This window comes from Trichomycterus rosablanca, chromosome 6 (genome assembly GCF_030014385.1).
Source record: "Trichomycterus rosablanca isolate fTriRos1 chromosome 6, fTriRos1.hap1, whole genome shotgun sequence".
Taxonomy (NCBI): Eukaryota; Metazoa; Chordata; class Actinopteri; order Siluriformes; family Trichomycteridae; genus Trichomycterus; species Trichomycterus rosablanca.
This window is the reverse complement of record NC_085993.1, coordinates 14,895,321-14,914,007: the sequence shown is the minus strand read 5'-3', so window position 1 is coordinate 14,914,007 and position 18,687 is coordinate 14,895,321. Positions and strand designations below refer to the sequence as shown.

The 18,687-nt window shown below is 39.8% G+C and overlaps 1 protein-coding gene across 4 annotated transcripts in view; it reads right to left on the bottom strand.

The window, feature by feature from the left end:
- tox2 (TOX high mobility group box family member 2) overlaps positions 1-18,687 on the bottom strand; it is a 213,897-nt gene that overhangs the window by 114,981 nt on the left and 80,229 nt on the right. For 3 of the 4 annotated variants that reach the window (XM_062997478.1, XM_062997482.1, XM_062997479.1), the window contains exon 2: positions 13,601-13,690. The exons of the other annotated variant lie outside the window; for it this stretch is intronic. In XM_062997478.1, the coding sequence (XP_062853548.1) occupies positions 13,601-13,690 (90 nt within the window). The remainder of the gene's footprint in view (positions 1-13,600; positions 13,691-18,687) is intronic. 4 annotated transcript variants of the gene reach the window in all.

Sequence of the window (18,687 nt, the reverse complement as noted above, 5' to 3'; positions counted from 1 at the left end):
CTTTACACTGTGTGTTTAATGTAAAAGCCAGTGAACCTTATCAGCTGCTTCCATTAAATTGATTACAGAAGCATGCATCACATCACAAGGACAACTAAAGCACAAAGCCTTGTCAAATCATTTCACATACAGTAAATGCACAACCCAGAAGAACGGGGTGTCTCCCAGCTCTCTCCATTTCAGAGGGAATGGCTTCTCTTTTATATGTACGTGATGAGAGGCTTAGAACATCAATCCAGGTAAAGAGCTGATGGAAAGTGCATTTTTCTGTGTGTGTACGGTATGTGTGTGAATACATGTGAATACTACCTTTTATCCAAAAATCCAATTCAGCCCTCGCTCCATTAGTCCTGCAGAATTTTAACTTAATGGTTTTACAGCGGGAACACTGTGTACTTTTCTTATAACCATTACATTTCCTCGTGCACATATGACCTGTTTACATCTACACATTATGTGAAATAGTACAAAAAATGTGAAGAAATAATATGGTCCAGTATATCATAAATATCTCTGCTTTGATAATTTAGCTATCGTACTGAATTACACTATAATGCTGGTGTTATAGGTAAAATTGGTCACAACAACCACTTTCACATGATGTGACAAGGTCAAGCTAACAGTAACAGTAACAGTAACAATAACAGTAACAGTTTGGCTGGTGATTAACTCCAACAGACTCAAATGTAATCAGATTTAGCTCTGAAGGGGTAAATGTATCGCCATAGGAGTTCACTTAGCACGCCTGAGCTTATCGTCTGTAATGGGTTTATATTAGTCTCCATACCAGCAGGCATGTGAATCTTTTCATTTTCTAGTGTTTCCCCCAAACTTGGCACGATATGTGTTTATGGAAACTGAAGGAATGCTAAACAATAATGTAGAACCTTTGCTTAAAGGCCCCGGACAGATTGTCTGAAGTGTCTGATGGAGATAATTGTGTGATCTCACACATTACTGGAAAAGAGTCAGAGCATTATTTTCTATTAAAACAACAAAATGAATAAAACCTGTCATGTATTACATTGGCAGTGTAGTGGCAACAACATGGGTCCATGGGACCCAGTGCTGTGTTCCTAAAGCTTCTAAAAATCCTCTCAGAGAGCTCCTAACGTAGCTTAAAAACTTCTAGCTAGTGGTTTAGGCTTAAAGGGCAAGGAATAGACAAAAACTTATATCTCAGTATGAAGGCAGGGCTGACCCTATTGCTTTTGAAGACTGTGATTGTTTATTGGTTAAAAAACCTACATATATGAACAAAAATGCTCTTAATTATAATATATTACCAGCCTTTATTCAAAGCAACTTACATTTCAGTATATATATATATATAGTCTGAGCAATTGAGGGTTAAGGGCCTTGCTTAAGGGCCGAACAGCAGCAACCTGGAAGTGGTGGGGCTTGAACTCAGTTCTGCCATCAGCTCTGCCATCCTGCAAGGCTGGGCGGCTACATAAACAACGATTGGCTGTTGTTCATACAGGGTGGGGAGCCGGATAGGAACCTCATGACTGGTGCAATTACGACCTCTGCTGGCTGGTTGATGATGCCTGCACAGAGTCGAGGAATAATGCGTTGATCAGGGTATGGCTCTCCGTACACAAAGCTGATCCGCATATGAACTCGCCTCGTGCAGGTGAAAAGATGCAGTCGGTACTGCACACGTGTCGGAGGGGGCGTGTCAGTCTCGCTCTCCTCAATCAGAAGTGGAGATCAGCATCAGTAGAGAGGAAGCGTAATGCAATCGGGCAATTGGATACAAATACCGTAGATTAGGTTAGAAAAGAAAATTAGGTTAGATTAGAAAAATGCTAAATAAATAAATTAATAAAAAATAAATTAATACATATTTTGGAAATGCTTTTTTTTACTTACATGAAAATAAACTATTGTGTCATTTGCTGTATAGTGAAATTGATTATTACCTAAATTAAAAACATTTTTTGGAGATATACACATGCATATCTACAATTTAATAAGATAAATTACATTTAATAACTTGTTTTCTCTGTGTGTTTACTGCTGATCAGTGTCGGCCAATATTTACTGTAGCAAACCTTTCCAGGCCAAGCTATCTTCCGCAGCATTTGATTTGCTTTCACGCCTCATTTCAGTAATCTTTCCTCTTTCTGTCTCTTTCATTCCCTTTTTACTTTCTCACACTGGCTTTATATCCTCGTATTTTCCTTCCGTCTTTTCCTGTCTCTCTTGGTGCCTGAGCTGCGACGAGATTTTCTATTACCTCTCTAATTGCACATTCTGTAGTGACAAGAGCTCATTAGGTCTTAATTACACGTGTTATTTAGTACAAACATCTCCATTTGGGTTCGTTTTTCTGAGGTAATTGTACTGTAGGGACAGGCGTTTGTGACGAGGGGCAGACTGGATTGTGCTATGCATAGTATGGAAGGATGGAAGTAGGTCATGAAGAGTAGCAATCAACGTGGAGGGTTAGAATAAAGTAATATTCCTACTTTCCCTGTTTCCCTCGCTGGCTTACATCTGCACACATAAGGTACCGTGCCAAACCAGAGATCCAATGCTCATGTAATATTTACGGGACGCTAATAGATAGATGACAGTTTTTTATTCTGAGAGAGAGAGAAAGAGAATGCCTCCACCTCCCTTTTACATTTGAATTTCAAAAGAACGCTGACAGACTACATTAATACATTTGAGCCTGATGCATTAGCGTCTGCATGTGTGTGTTTGTTGTGTGTGTGTGTGTGTATTATTTTAACACAGCAATTACTTGTGTATCCATAAAGATGCATGCGGTGAGTTCTGATATGTGCATTAATTTAATCTGGTGAAACTGAAATCAGCAAGTTAAAATCGATTTTTCCAATTTCCATTATTTTCCAATGTTTAACAGCTTACACCAGAAGCTTCACTACACAAAAACTATCCTGCAAATACGTCTAGTATCAGTATTACTTCTACTACTGCTACTACTAACACTACTTTTACAACTACTCCTAATACTACTACTATTTTACTACTACTACTTCTTAAAATACTACTACTATTACTACTACTACTACTAATAATAATAATATTTAATGAATACTACTACTAAAACTAAAAACAATAATACTACTACTAATATTACTACTACCACTTATATTACTGCTAATACTACTCGGTATAACAACAACAACTGCAATAATAATAATAAAAAAATTAATAATAATAATAATAATTGTTAATGAATACTACTAAAACTAAAAACAATAATAATACAACAGTTACTATTATTAATACTACTAACATTACTACTACTTATATTACTACTAATACTACTCAGTATAACAACAACTGCAAAAAATAATAATAATAATTGTTAATGAACACTACTACTACTAAAAACAACAATAATACAACTCTTACTACAATTAATGCTACTAATATTACTACTATTACTTCTATTATTACTAATACTACTCGGTATAACAACAAAAATTATAATTATAATAATAGTAACAACAACAACAATAATAATAATAATAATAATAATAATAATAATAATTGTTTAATAAATACTACTACTACTAAAACAATAATAATAATAATACTGATACAAATGTTACTATTGATACTAATTGATACTAATACTACGTTTTATAACAACAACTGCAAAAATAATAATAATAATAAATAATAATAATAATAATAATAATTGTTTAATAAATACAACAACTACTAAAAACAATAATAATAATAGTATTAATAATAATATTACTATTAATACTTCTAATACTACTTTTTATAACAACTGCAATAATAATAATAATAATAATAAATAATAATAATAATAAATAATAATTGTTTAATAAATACTACAACTACTAAAAACAATAATAATAATACTGATAATAAAATTACTATTAATACTACTAATACTACTTTTTATAACAACTGCAAAAATAATAATAATAATAATAATATTGATAATAATATTACTATTAATACTATTAATACTACTTTTTATAACAACTGCAGAAATAATAATAATAATAATAATAATAATAATATTGATAATAATATTACTATTAATACTACTAATACTACTTTTTATAACAACTGCAGAAATAATAATAATAATAATAATAATAATAAAATAATAATTGTTTAATACATACTACAACAAACAACAATAATAACAATAACAATAATAATCATGATGATGATGATAATAATAATAATAATAATAATAATAATATTACTACCAATACTATTACTTTTTTCTGTTTTTTTCTCCATACACGTAGGGAAGTGGCTACTTTAAATGACCTCTGGGTGTGAATGAGTCAGTGGGTAAGTGTGTGATGCCCTCTAATGAACTGGCATTCTGTACAATTCCTGCCTCACACTGACTGTAGTGTAATTCCTTAATCAAACTGTTTCAGGTTAATTCAGGATTAATTAGTTAAAACCATCAGTTTATGTTAACTGATGGTAAACATCTGGCCATAACACTTCTAACAGTTGTTCATGTTCTTTAGTGTTGTGTGGGGAATTACACTTTATTATACTTCAGACTGAACTGAAGGATGAACTCTTGTTACATTCATTATGTTTTATTTTTCTTTTTTAATCTATTTTGCCTATCCCTATTTTAATTAATCCAAATATCCTGTTTTTTATGAAGGGTTCTCTCTTTTTGTTTGCCACCTTTTTCCAAGGGTTTTTTTGAGGACCCTGTTCCGTTCTATTCAGTACATGTGAGATGTAAACTAAATATGGCCACTGATTAAAATAAAATTGAAAAAATGTTGTGTTTTTAATAGCTGAGCTACTTGATTTTAAAAAGGCAACACAATGACCTTGTAACTGAGAAACACTACAGTCCTACACTGCTCCTTTTCAGCATCAGCCTATCCTTCTTTATTACACCCAATGACCTCCTTATTCACTCTCTCTCTCTAATCTGGCAACACTCACATATCCAAGTGTGCCAACTTCAATGCCATACATCAAACACTACTAGAATTACCAGTACTGTATTCATCATTTTCTCTTTTTTCCCACCTCAATCAGGATAAAAATAAAGAGTGCTAGCTGTAACGACAGTCGCTGGAGCTGCTGTATCCTCAGTGCGGTGTGAATAATGTGCCGGCTCTGCAGAATCTAATAGGCTCCTTCTCTCTTAGATATGCAGCCTAGAATGGCGCTTATGAAATATTAATATTACACAAAAATATGGCAACTCCGACTCACTCCATCTCTCAAACTCCAACATAATTGACTATGCAAGGGTTCCAAATCAGACAGCGCAGGAAAGTATGGGAAAGGAGAGCTGCACTTGAATCTTTAGTTGAAGTCTAAAGAGAAAGTGAGTGACACGTCAGAGGACTAAATAACAAGGAACGTGAGGAGAGAGATGAGAGGAAGTGAGGAGGCACAGGATGAGCAGAAAACGTGGGCTAGAGAAGCAGGTGTTGAGATTGATGCTATCAGGACAACAGCAAAAGAGGAAAATGTCACAGTGGCAACCAGACTACTGGCCTTCATACGGTCTGTTGTCAGTTGGGTTCTTTCTTTTTTTTTTTTTTTTACCAGACACACTCTGTGGCCACAAATCAACAAATCCTGCTAGCATTAGATAAGAACTATTGTCACCTGTTTGTTGGTTAAACTTAAAAGCTAATTGTTTACTTATTTATTAAGATTTAAATGTAATGTTTTACACACTTTGATTACATTTATGACAGAAACGGTAGTTACTCGTTACACAAGATCATCAGTTCACAAGTTTGTATCTCTAATTCACCTCACTTGCATGTCTTTGGACTGTGGGAGGAAACTGGAGCTCCCGGAGGAAACCCATGCAGACACAGGGAGACCCAGACCGCCCCACCTGGGAATCGAACCCAGGACCTTCTTGCTGTAAGACAGGGGTGGGCAATAAAATTTTCCAAGGGGCCACATAAGAAACTGGTACTCTTGTGGAGGGCCGGACCAATAAGGTTAACTTAATTCTGCTCAATATAAATTTTATCTCTTTATTTACATTTACATTACATTTTCAGCATTTAGCGTCGACGTCTTTATCCAAAGCGACTTACATTACAGTTACAGTATACAGTCTGAGCAATTGAGGGTTAAGGGCCTTGCTCAAGGGCCCAACAGCAGCAACCTGGCAGTGGAGGGGCTTGAACCAGCAACCTTGTATTTACTAGTCCAGTACCTTAAGCACTAGGCTACAACTGCCCACTCTTGATGAGAAGCAGTAAATTGTGCAGTTCTAATAAGCTGTTAATGTTTAGATGTTACAATCAGAAAATTAGAAGTAGGCAGAGAAAAACATCAACATTATTTTACTATTTATTTTACCTGTTAGGGATGTCTCGCGGGCCGGATGTGGCCCGCGGGCCGTACAATGCCCAGGTCTGCTGTAAGACGACAGTGCTACCCACAGAGCCACAGTACCCTGCACTTTTACCTGTTTTGTCACTTTGTACATGTACAGCTGAGGTCTAAATTTACATACACTTGTAAGGCATTAGTACAATATATGGCCAAAACAATGTTAACACAACTCGCAATTAAGTTAAAGTGTTATTTTAGTGGTCGCCACAGTATCATTCTGGTTTGCATACCTGATACAATGTGTGTATTGATTCTGCAATGACAGTGTGTGTTGGTATATGTGTGTGCATGTATGTAGAATTTATGAATGAGAATACACTGGCTTTTGCATGTCAAGTATTAGTCAGCATGTGTGCGCTTGTGCATGGTTGTGTGTACATGTACAATGCATGTACTGATTCTGCAAAGACAGTGTGTGTTGGTATGTGTGTGTGCATAGATACTGTACAGTGGGACCAAAAAGTATTTAGTCAGCCACTGATTGTGCAGGTTCTCCTACTTAGAAAGATGAGAGAGGTCTGTAATTTTCATCATAGGTACACTTCAACTATGAAAGACAAAATGAGAAAAAAAAATCCAGGAAATGACATTGTAGGATTTTTAAAGAATTTATTTGTAAATTATGGTGGAAAATAAGTATTTGGTCAATAACAAAAGTTCAACTCAATACTTTGTAACATAACCTTTGTTGGCAATGACAGAGGTCAAACGTTTCCTGTAAGTCTTCACCAGGTTTGCACACACTGTAGCTGGTATTTTGGCCCATTCCTCCATGCAGATCTCCTCTAGAGCAGTGATGTTTTGGGGCTGTCGCTGGGCAACACGGACTCCACAAATTTTCTATGGGGTTGAGGTCTGGAGACTGGCTAGGCCACTCCAGGACCTTGAAATGCTTTTTACGGACCCATTCCTTCGTTGCCCGAGCGGTGTGTTTGGGATCATTGTCATGCTGTAAGACCCAGCCACGTTCCATCTTCAATGCTCTCACTGATGGAAGGAGGTTTTGGCTTAAAATCTCACAATACATGGCCCCGTTCATTCTTCCCTTAACACGGATCAGTCGTCCTGTCCCCTTTGCAGAAAAACAGCCCCAAAGCATGATGTTTCCACCCCCATGCTTCACAGTAGGTATGGTGTGCAACTCAGCATTCTTCTTCCTCCAAACACGACGAGTTGAGTTTTTACCAAAAAGTTCAATTTTGGTTTCATCTGACCACATGATATTCTCCCAATCCTCTTCTGGATCATCCATATGCTCTCTGGCAAACATCAGACGGGCCTGGACATGTACTGGCTTAAGCAGGGGGACACGCCTGGCACTGCAGGATTTGAGTCCCTCTCGGCATAGTGTGTTACTGATGGTAGCCTTTGTTACTTTGGTCCCAGCTCTCTGCAGGTCATTCATCAGGTCCCTCCGTGTAGTTCTGGGATTTTTGCTCACCGTTCTCATGATCATTTTGACCCCACAGGATGAGATCTTGACCCCAAGGGAGATTATCAATGGTCTTGTATGTCTTCCATTTTCTTACAATTGTTCCCACAGTTGATTTATTCACACCAACCTGCTTGCCTATTGTAGATTTACTCTTCCCAGCCTGGTGCAGGTCTACAATTTTCTTCCTGGTGTCCTTCGACAGCTCTTTGGTCTTGGCCATGGTTGAGTTTGGAGTCTGACTGTTTGAGGCTGTGGACAGGTGTCTTTTATACAGATAATGAGGTCCAACAGGTGCCATTAATACAGGTAACGAGTGGAGGACAGAAGAGCTTCTTAAAGAATAAGTTACAGGTCTGTGAGAGCCAGAAATCTTGCTTGTTTGTTATTGACCAAATACTTATTTTCCACCATAATTTACGAATAAATTCTTTAAAAATCCTACAATGTGATTTCCTGCATTTTTTTTCTCATTTTGTCTCTCATAGTTGAAGTGTACCCATGATGAAAATTACAGACCTCTCTCATCTTTCTAAGTAGGAGAACTTGCACAATCAGTGGCTGACTAAATACTTTTTGACCCCACTGTATGTGTGTGCACTGACTCTACATTTACCGTGTGTGTTGGTATGTGTGTGTATGTCTGTATACAGTGTATGAATAAGAGCATTCTGGCTTTTGTAAAGTGTGTATTAGTAAATGTGTGCGCAAGTGTGTTTGTGTGCTCTTAAGCATGGTTGTGTGTAAGTGTACAATGTATGAATGAGACTACGCTGGCTTTTGTTAAGCATGTGTGTGTGTACATGTGTGTGCATTGATTCTGCATTGACAGTGTGTGTTGGTATGTGTGTGTCTTTGTATACAGTGTATAAATAAGAATATGCTGGCTTTTATGAAGGTGATGTGTATTCGTAAGCATGAGTGGGTATGTGCAAGGTTGTGTGCATGTATACAATGTATGAATGAGACTACGCTGGCTTTTGTTAGGGCAGTGTGTATTAGTAAGCATGTGTGTGTATATGTGTGTGCATTGATTCTGCATTGACAGTGTGTGTTGGTATGTGTGTGTGTGTCTATGTATACAGTGTATAAATAAGAATACGCTGGCTTTTATAAAGGCAATGTGTATTAGTAAGCATGAGTGTGTATTAGTAAGCATGAGTGTCTATGTGCATGGTTGTGTGTAAGTATACAGTGTATGAATGAGAGTATACTGTCGTTTATAAAGGCAATGTGTATTAGTAAGCATGAGTGTGTATGTGCATGGTTGTGTGTAAGTATACAGTGTATGAATGAGAGTATACTGTCGTTTATAAAGGCAATGTGTATTAGTAAGCATGAGTGTGTATTAGTAAGCATGAGTGTATGTACATGGTTGTGTGTAAGTATACAGTGCATGAATGAGAGTATGCTGGCTTTTGTATAGTGTGTATTAGTAAGCATGTGTGTGTATATGTGTGTGCATTGATTCTGCATTGACAGTGTGTGTTGGTATGTGTGTGTGAATCTATGAATACAGGGTAAGAATGAGAGTATGCTGGCTTTTGTAAAGTGTGTATTAGTAAGCATGTGTGTGTATGTGCATGGTTGTGTGTAAGTATACAGTGTATGAATGAGAGTATGCTGGCTTTTGTAAAGTGTGTATTAGTAAGCATGTGTGTGTATGTGCATGGTTGTGTGTAAGTATACAGTGTATGAATGAGAGTATGCTGGCTTTTGTAAAGTGTGTATTAGTAAGCATGTGTGTGTATGTGCATGGTTGTGTGTAAGTATACAGTGTATGAATGGGACTACACTTACTTCTACAAAGGCAGTGTTTATTAGTTGTGCGTGTATGTATGTGTGTGTATGTGTGTCACAAAGGTGAGCAGCAGGGCGGGTGGGGCGTGCAGGAGAAGGTTATTTTGGCACAGGAGCGGATGTTCTGCGGAACCCATTTTTAACTGAAGCCGGTGTGAAGTGATGTACAGATACAGAACAAAGACCTTAAAGCTTAACCTCCTCCCCTTCATCTCCCCTCCACTCCACCACAACACCTGACACCGAGCAGGGGGTGGAAAAACAAAACAACAAAAAAACGACACGTTTCCTTTAAAAACTGCTTAAGTGGTTGCTCAATGCTCAACCATGTGCCGCTTTGGTTAAACTTCTTAAATGGAGGAAGAGAGATGTTTGATAAAAGAGATGATTTTAAAAAAGCCATTCATATGGAAATGCACACGCCGGAAACTTTATTTAGATTGTTCCTCCGAGGTTGAGATAAAGAAAAAAAAAACACCTACGTTGAAATTAACTTCACTGTAATACAGTAGAAAAAAACATGCTTTTATCGTTAACATACTTCTACATTTAACATCTCGGATTCCTCTTTCTTTCTCCGTCCTGATGGCTCATTGAAATGATTTGTGTCGGATCGTCTCTCCGACATGCTGCATGTCCAATATTGGCCACAGATAACATATGACAGATAGCCTGGAGTGTAGGTGCTAGATTTAGTGGAAGTGGAAGTGCCCTGTTAGCACTCTCTGGCTGATAAATGATTTAGGGACATGTCTAAAATATCAATACTGTATATTTTTTATATAATTACAATAAAATGAACCTTCCTATGTTGTAAAATTTCCTGGTGGGAAGAGGGGGGTGGCGATCGTTGCATCCTTGTACTGAAATAATAATAAATCAGAAAGCTTTAAGAGTTACGAGATAAAGAAACAACACAAAAGATCTGGCCTGATTGAACCTTGATTCACGTTTTATTTTCTCTTTTTCTCCGAATTTTCCCCCCAATTTTCCCCCATAATCTAGTCGTATCCAATTACCCTGATTGTGTTACGCTTTCCCTCTACCGATAGATACTACCCTCCACTGCTGACTGAGGAGCTTCGCAACTGACACACGCCCCCTACGACACATGTGCCTCTTTTCACCTGCACGAGGCAAGTTCATATGCGAATCAACTTTGTGTACGGAGAGCCACACCCTGATCAGCATTATTCCCCAACTCTGCACAGGCCGTAATTGCACCAGTTATGAGGAACCCTGGTCCAGCTCATCCCACCCTGAACAACAGCCAATTGCTGTTCATGTGGCCTCCCAGCCCAGCCGGATGGCAGAGCTGAGATTCAATACGATGTATTCTAAATCCCAGCTCTGGTGTGCTAGCGTATTTTACTGCTGTGCCACCTGAGTGGCCTTCATTCACGTTTTTAGGCAAATGGCTTTAAGAAAAGGAAAATAAAACACAAACCTTATTGGTCTGTTTCATAACCAATCCACCTTATGCATGATGTTTTTGAAAGGAAAATAAAACAGGATGAAAGGACCTAAAAAACTTGGGTTGTGTGATGAGAAAGGCTCAGAGATGAGACCCTTCACCTACAGGACCCTGTTGCTATGCAGCACCTGCACTACCTGCTGGACCACAGACCAGTCCTACTACTTACCATATCAAATAATAATAAAAAATTAACTAACACAATATCAAATAAATGTACTGATGATTAATTGCCCCTCATACACCAATAATTAAATACATATACGATACGTTACTGCATAATTCTTTTTTGGTTGTTGTCCACTGCTTGCTTAAACATCTGGTCACATGATGTGTTTTGCAAAATTTTGAATGGGAGATGAGTGGTAGTGATGAGTGGTTTACATATTAATTGAACTCTGACCAGAATTTGCATCTGTAGCTAATAGCGTAGCTGGGTGAGTACCCACCGAAGATGTTTTGCGGAGAAACGAGCCACAAACCGCTACAGGTAGCTTAGCAGCCAAGATTCATTAATGCAGATCGTTTTAATGCTGGTGATGAGGTGAATGTGTAACAGCACACAGTGCATCATCTACTATCTGTCTGTCTGTCTGTCTGTCTGTCTGTAATCTATCTATCTATCTATCTATCTATCTATCTATCTATCTATCTATCTATCTATCTATCTATCTATCTATCTATCTATCTATCTATCTATCTATCTATCTATCTATCTATCTATCTATCTATCTATCGGGGTTGGACAATGAAACTGAAACACCTGGTTTTAGACCACAATAATTTATTAGTATGGAGTAGGGCCTCCTTTTGCGGCCAATACAGCGTCAAATTCGTCTTGGAAATGACATATACAAGTCCTGCACAGTGGTCAGAGGGATTTTAAGCCATTCTTCTTGCAGGATAGTGGCCAGGTCACTACGTGATGCTGGTGGAGGAAAACGTTTCCTGACTCGCTTCTCCAAAACACCCCAAAGTGGCTCAATAATATTTAGATCTGGTGACTGTGCAGGCCATGGGAGATGTTCAACTTCACTTTCATGTTCATCAAACCAATCTTTCACCAGTCTTGCTGTGTGTATTGGTGCATTGTCATCCTGATACACGGCACCGCCTTCAGGATACAATGTTTGAACCATTGGATGCACATGGTCCTCCAGAATGGTTCGGTAGTCCTTGGCAGTGACGCGCCCATCTAGCACAAGTATTGGGCCAAGGGAATGCCATGATATGGCAGCCCAAACCATCACTGATCCACCCCCATGCTTCACTCTGGGCATGCAACAGTCTGGGTGGTACGCTTCTTTGGGGCTTCTCCACACCGTAACTCTCCCGGATGTGGGGAAAACAGTAAAGGTGGACTCATCAGAGAACAATACATGTTTCACATTGTCCACAGCCCAAGATTTGCGCTCCTTGCACCATTGAAACCGACGTTTGGCATTGGCACGAGTGACCAAAGGTTTGGCTATAGCAGCCCGGCCGTGTATATTGACCCTGTGGAGCTCCCGACGGACAGTTCTGGTGGAAACAGGAGAGTTGAGGTGCACATTTAATTCTGCCGTGATTTGGGCAGCCGTGGTTTTATGTTTTTTGGATACAATCCGGGTTAGCACCCGAACATCCCTTTCAGACAGCTTCCTCTTGCGTCCACAGTTAATCCTGTTGGATGTGGTTTGTCCTTCTTGGTGGTATGCTGACATTACCCTGGATACCGTGGCTCTTGATACATCACAAAGACTTGCTGTCTTGGTCACAGATGCGCCAGCAAGACGTGCACCAACAATTTGTCCTCTTTTGAACTCTGGTATGTCACCCATAATGTTGTGTGCATTGCAATATTTTGAGCAAAACTGTGCTCTTACCCTGCTAATTGAACCTTCACACTCTGCTCTTACTGGTGCAATGTGCAATTAATGAAGATTGGCCACCAGACTGGTCCAATTTAGCCATGAAACCTCCCACACTAAAATGACAGGTGTTTCAGTTTCATTGTCCAACCCCTGGTATCTATCTATCTATCTATCTATCTATCTATCTATCTATCTATCTATCTATCTATCTATCTATCTATCTATCTATCTATCTATCTATCTATCTATCTATCTATCTATCTATCTATCTATCTATCTATCTATCTATCTATCTATCTATCTATCTCTAAAACTGGACATTTGGAGCAACTGGAGAAGTTGGACCATACAGAACTGTAAAATACAGAAGTAGAAGGACCTGATGGTAATGTGGTACCACAGGATATCTTGTGGAGTCCATGTCTAAATTTGACAGCATATTACATGGGCAGTCATAATGTTTTTGTTCATGATGTAAAGTGTGACCTCATATGGGGACACTTGTGCCGGTGGTTGTCAGTCAATCACATGACCAGTTCTGCCTGGCAGCTTTCTAACCACAAAACCACCTGAGAAAGAACTTCTGTCTACAAGGGGTTCACGACAGAGAGAGTGGGAGAGATGAGAAAGAGAGAGAAAGAATAAAGAAAGACATGTAAAGGGTCTCACCCCCGTGGAGGGCAGTCTTTTCCCGTCAGGGTTGGGCCTCACGGGCAAAACGTTGTAGAGTCTAGCACGATCTCCTACACTGTATCTGTTCTGTAGAGGAGAGACAGACGTAGACAGACAGACAGAGGGGTGGATGGAGGTATAGAGAGAGGTGAGGTGAAATGGCAAAAAGAGAGAAAGCCAGGCGGCACAGCACAGAGAAAAGAGGGCAGAGGGAAAAAGGAACAGGGACATATCAGTGTTGAGCACAACAAGTAACCATCAGTGTTAATGTAATGACTTGGTTAAAAAAAGGGAGGCGATGCTGGGACTGAGGGATCTACCCCATACTGCACCATGTGGGACAGTGGGTTAGGAAACCACAAGCTGCAGGATGGCTGGCAGGCAAAGTTTGGGCACAGATCTGTCCAACGTGTAGTGATTCAAACACTGACATATAAAAGGTTATCATTATTACTATTATTCATTCATTGTCTGTTTTACCAGTGCTTTATCCTGGTCAGGGTTGTGGTGGGTGAAATTCACTAGACAAAAGGTAGGAAACACCCTGGACAAGTTGCCACTCACACTCACACACAGCACAGGCAATTTTGCATCTCTAATTGGACTGTTGGAGAAAACCCACATGGATACGGGGAGAACATGCAAACTCCAAACAGAAAGGACCCAGATCGGTCCACCTGGGAATGGAACCCAGGATCTTCTTGCTGTGAGGCAACAGTGCTATCCACCAAGCCACCGTGCCACCCCATTATTATTATTATTATTATTATTATTCATTCATTCATTCATTCATTCTCTGTTTTACCACCGCTTTGTCCTGGTCAGGGCTGCAGTGGGTACAATTCAATTGGTGAAGGGTAGGAAACACCCTGGACAGATTGCCACTTTATCACAGGACAAACACACACTCACACACACACACACAGCACAGGCAATTTTGCATCTCTAATTGGACTGTTGGAGGAAACCCACATGGATACGGGGAGAACATGCAAACTCCACACAGAAAGGACCCAGAGCGGTCCACCTAGGAATGGAAACCAGGACCTTCTTGCTGTGAGGCAACAGTGCTATCCACCAAGCCACCAGGCCTTATTATTATTATTATTATTATTAATTATTATTATTATTATTATTATTATTATTATTATTATTAAATTATTATACATTATTATTATTATTATTATTATTATTATTATTCATTTATTCTCTGTTTTACCACCGCTTTATCCTGGTCAGGGCTGCAGTGGGTGCAAATGAAGGGTAGGAAACACCCTGGACAGGTCGCCACTTCATCACAGGACAAACACACACTCTCACACACACACACACACACACACACACACACACAAACACACACACTCACAGCTAAGGCAATTTTGCATCTCCAATTCCACACGGACATGGGGAGAACATGCAAACTCCACACAGAAAGGACCCACTCCACCTGGGACCTTCTTGATGTGAGGCAACAGTGCTACCCACCGAGCCACCATGCCACCCTGTGCGAAAGGTAGGAAACACCCTGGACAGGTCGCCACTTCATCACAGGACAAACACACACACACACACACACACACACACACAGTCACAGCTAAGGCAATTTTGTATCTCCACTTGAACTATGGGAGGAAGCCCACTTGGACATAGGGAGAACATGCAAACACCACACAGAAAGGACCCGGACCGCTTCACCTGGGAATTGAACCCGGGACCTTTGTGCTGTGAGGCGACAGTGCTACCCACCATTATAATTATTTCTGAATTATTATTATTATAGCTGAATTCTTCCTCCACTGTTGCAGATCCCTACCCTGACCAAGAAGGTCCACACTTAACACATGCCAGTATGTGCAGTTGCCAACCGGTTCTTTTTCACCTGCCAGAGTGTGTACAAAAGATTTTTCCATCACTATCCACTGTCTCTGTGCAGGCTTCTTTAACCAGCTAGCAGAGACTGCGATTGCAACCATAATGAGGCAAAGATGTCTGTGTAGCGCCCACTGGTCGATAGCACAGCTCTGATTCAAACTTGGATCTTTACCCCTGTGCCAGTTTTATAATATTCCATATGGTTAAAATTGATCTACCCACCCAAACATCACATCTACACCCATCAATATAGAAGTATCGATATGGAGTTTGTGTACTGGGTTCGAACAGGGCGTGAGGTCAAGGGTGAAAGGGAGGCGATGCCCTGAGTAAAGGGATCCCCTCCATACCACCGCATGTGTGAGGACGGGTTGGGAAAACACAAGCGGCGGGAGGGTTGGCAGGCTGGGTTCGGGCGCAGAGCAATCCAGCATCTAATGATTCACACAGCTCTCGGTGCCAAGCACACACACACACACACACACACACACTGAACAGAGGCGTTTCATCCCTATTTCTTTTCTATTTGGCCAGCTACAGAAAGATTGAAGTGTAAAAGATTAACAGATGCTTGTGGCAACAACTAATTAGTTCCTCAAGTCTGCCAGTTCCAATCTTTCTCTCCCTCACTCCCTTTTGCACTCGCTCTTGCTTTCAGTCTTCCTCTCTCCTAATAAAGCGCTTTCCTCTTCGCAAATCCATCAGTGCATTGGCTGTAGATGTATAACAAACTGACTTCTTCCTCATGTCCGTTTTTTTTTATTTAATGTTCAGCTACCATACTACCTCCCTTCCCTAAAATGTGCAGTCAATCATTTTAAAGATGATAAATAGATAGTTAGATAGATCTTCTCAAATTCTTGTATTACTGTTACTTCATAAATAAATATAAATATCAAAATGTATTACATGCTTGAAGACATTTACATGTTTGGCTTTTGGCACATGCTTGTATTCAAAGAGACTTACAGTACTGTGTCTAAGCAATTGAAGGTTTAGGGCCTTGCTCAAGGACCCAACAGTGGCAACCTGGCAGTGGTGAGTCTGGAATCAGTGACCTTTCGATTACTAGTCCAGTGCCTTAACCGGTAAGCTACAACTGACAAAACTCAAGGTCTGAGGTACCTTCGTCTTTAATCAGGCCAAAACAACTAATGATGGAACTTTGAAATGCATCCAATCAAGTCTTGTCTTGCTTGTGAAGCATGCTGGACCTTATAGACCTCACTCATTGTCAAGAAAACAAGAAATGGCCTTCCTCAAACTGTTGCCATACCATTTGCAGAACACAATTCTCCAAAATGCCCACCTCCATCAAACTTCACAGTTGGTACTAACATCATTCTAATCAAAAAACCTTAATTAATCTATATAGGAAAACACTTCAGCTGACATGATGGCTGGGTGGGTAGCACTGTCGCCTCACAGCAAGAAGGTCCTGGGTTCGGTTTCCAGGTAGAGCGATCCGGGTTCTTTCTGTGTGGAGTTTGCATGTTCCCCCCTGTGTTTGTGTTGGTTCCCTCCCACAGTCCGAGTACATGCAGTCAGATTAATTGGTAATACTAAAATTGCCCTTAGATGTGTGTGTGTGTGTGTGTGTGTGTGTGTGTTAAGGTATGAATGTGTTTACCCTGCGATGGACTGGCGCCCTGTCCAGGGTGTTTCTGTGTGCATTTCGTCCAACTGAGAGCTGGGATAAGAAGCTATAACTAGAGCAGTTGCAGCCTAGTGGTTGAGGTACCGGGCTAGTAATCACAAGACTACTGGTTCAAGCCCCACCACTGTTGGGCCCTTTAGCAATGCCTCTAACCCTCAATTGCTTATCAATATACTGTCACAGTACTGTAAGTCGCTTTACAAAAAAGCATCTGCTAAATGCCGAAAATGGGATAAATGGGATAGGCTCCAGCACCCCTGTGACCCTGATTAGGATAAGCGGCTTAGAACGTGAGGGAGTGATACTTCAGCATTGCACATGGTGACCTTAGGCTTGTGTGCATCTGTTCAGCTATAGAAATTCAAGTCTTAAAACAGACAGTTTTAGTCCCTCGAAGCAGTGCTACAATCAAACGGCAGAAGCTTTTTACATTTTAACCACTGTTCCTGGTCACGGTCATGGCGGGTCCAGTTCCACCAGGAAACACTGGGAGCAAGGCGCTATTCCATGACATAGCCAATCATGTCTTTCATAACAGACCTCTGTGCCACCTGAGCTCCACAGTCATTTTACCTTCAGCTTGTGGGCTGAGATATTTTCGCTTAATAACATGTACGCTTGACCAGGGCGGCTCTAGCCAGGCAGAAATATAAGAAACTATAATGGATTTCATGACTGTCAGCTTTATGCAACCCTAAGCAAAGGATGTTGTTGAAATAGCTGAGTCCACCAGTTAGAAGGAGGAATTATTAAAGTGTCCCTATTTTAACAAGCAATTTATTTTTCTTAATCCTATGGCAGCCGATTTTGTTGGCTTAAGATTTTGTTGGCTCGGAAATTCAGCAGCTACAATTAGGAACACTCAGGCATAATTAGGAACCGCAGACAGAGGAGCGACTTTAATACCAAATGTCAAAAATAATGACTGTACAAACCTTAGGAGGTGGAATGATTTATTTTAATCAAATTCTCTACAAATGATCTCAACGCTTTCAGTTTTGATGTAAAAACATACCTACAGATACGATTACGTACTCACTTTCTACATCAGTACATCAAGCTGACGTGCAGATTAACCGTAACTGTGCTTACCAGCATTCTCACCATGCTGTTGCTAACACAATGCTTACAGTGAGCTGTGGTTCAGCAAGTTAGCCACCGTCTGTATATTTATGACTGATCAGACCGTATCTCTTTCATATGTTGTTAAAATTAGACGTTACGTGTTTTTCTCCACCTTTTGTTAACCGCAGGATGTGTAAATACGCCCTTCACCTGAATGTTGCACCTCCCACGCAGGTACTTTACCCATACTAGATAAAGTACAGTGAAGGTCGAAAGTATACATATACTGTATGACCAAAAGTATGTGAACACCCCTGAATGATTATTCAGGTGTTTTAGCTACACCTATACAAACACACACACACACACACACACACACACACACACATCTATCTATCTATCTATCTAGATAGATAGATAGATAGATAGATAGATAGATAGACAGATAGTAGGGATGTAACGATACACTCTACCCACTATGCAATGCGTA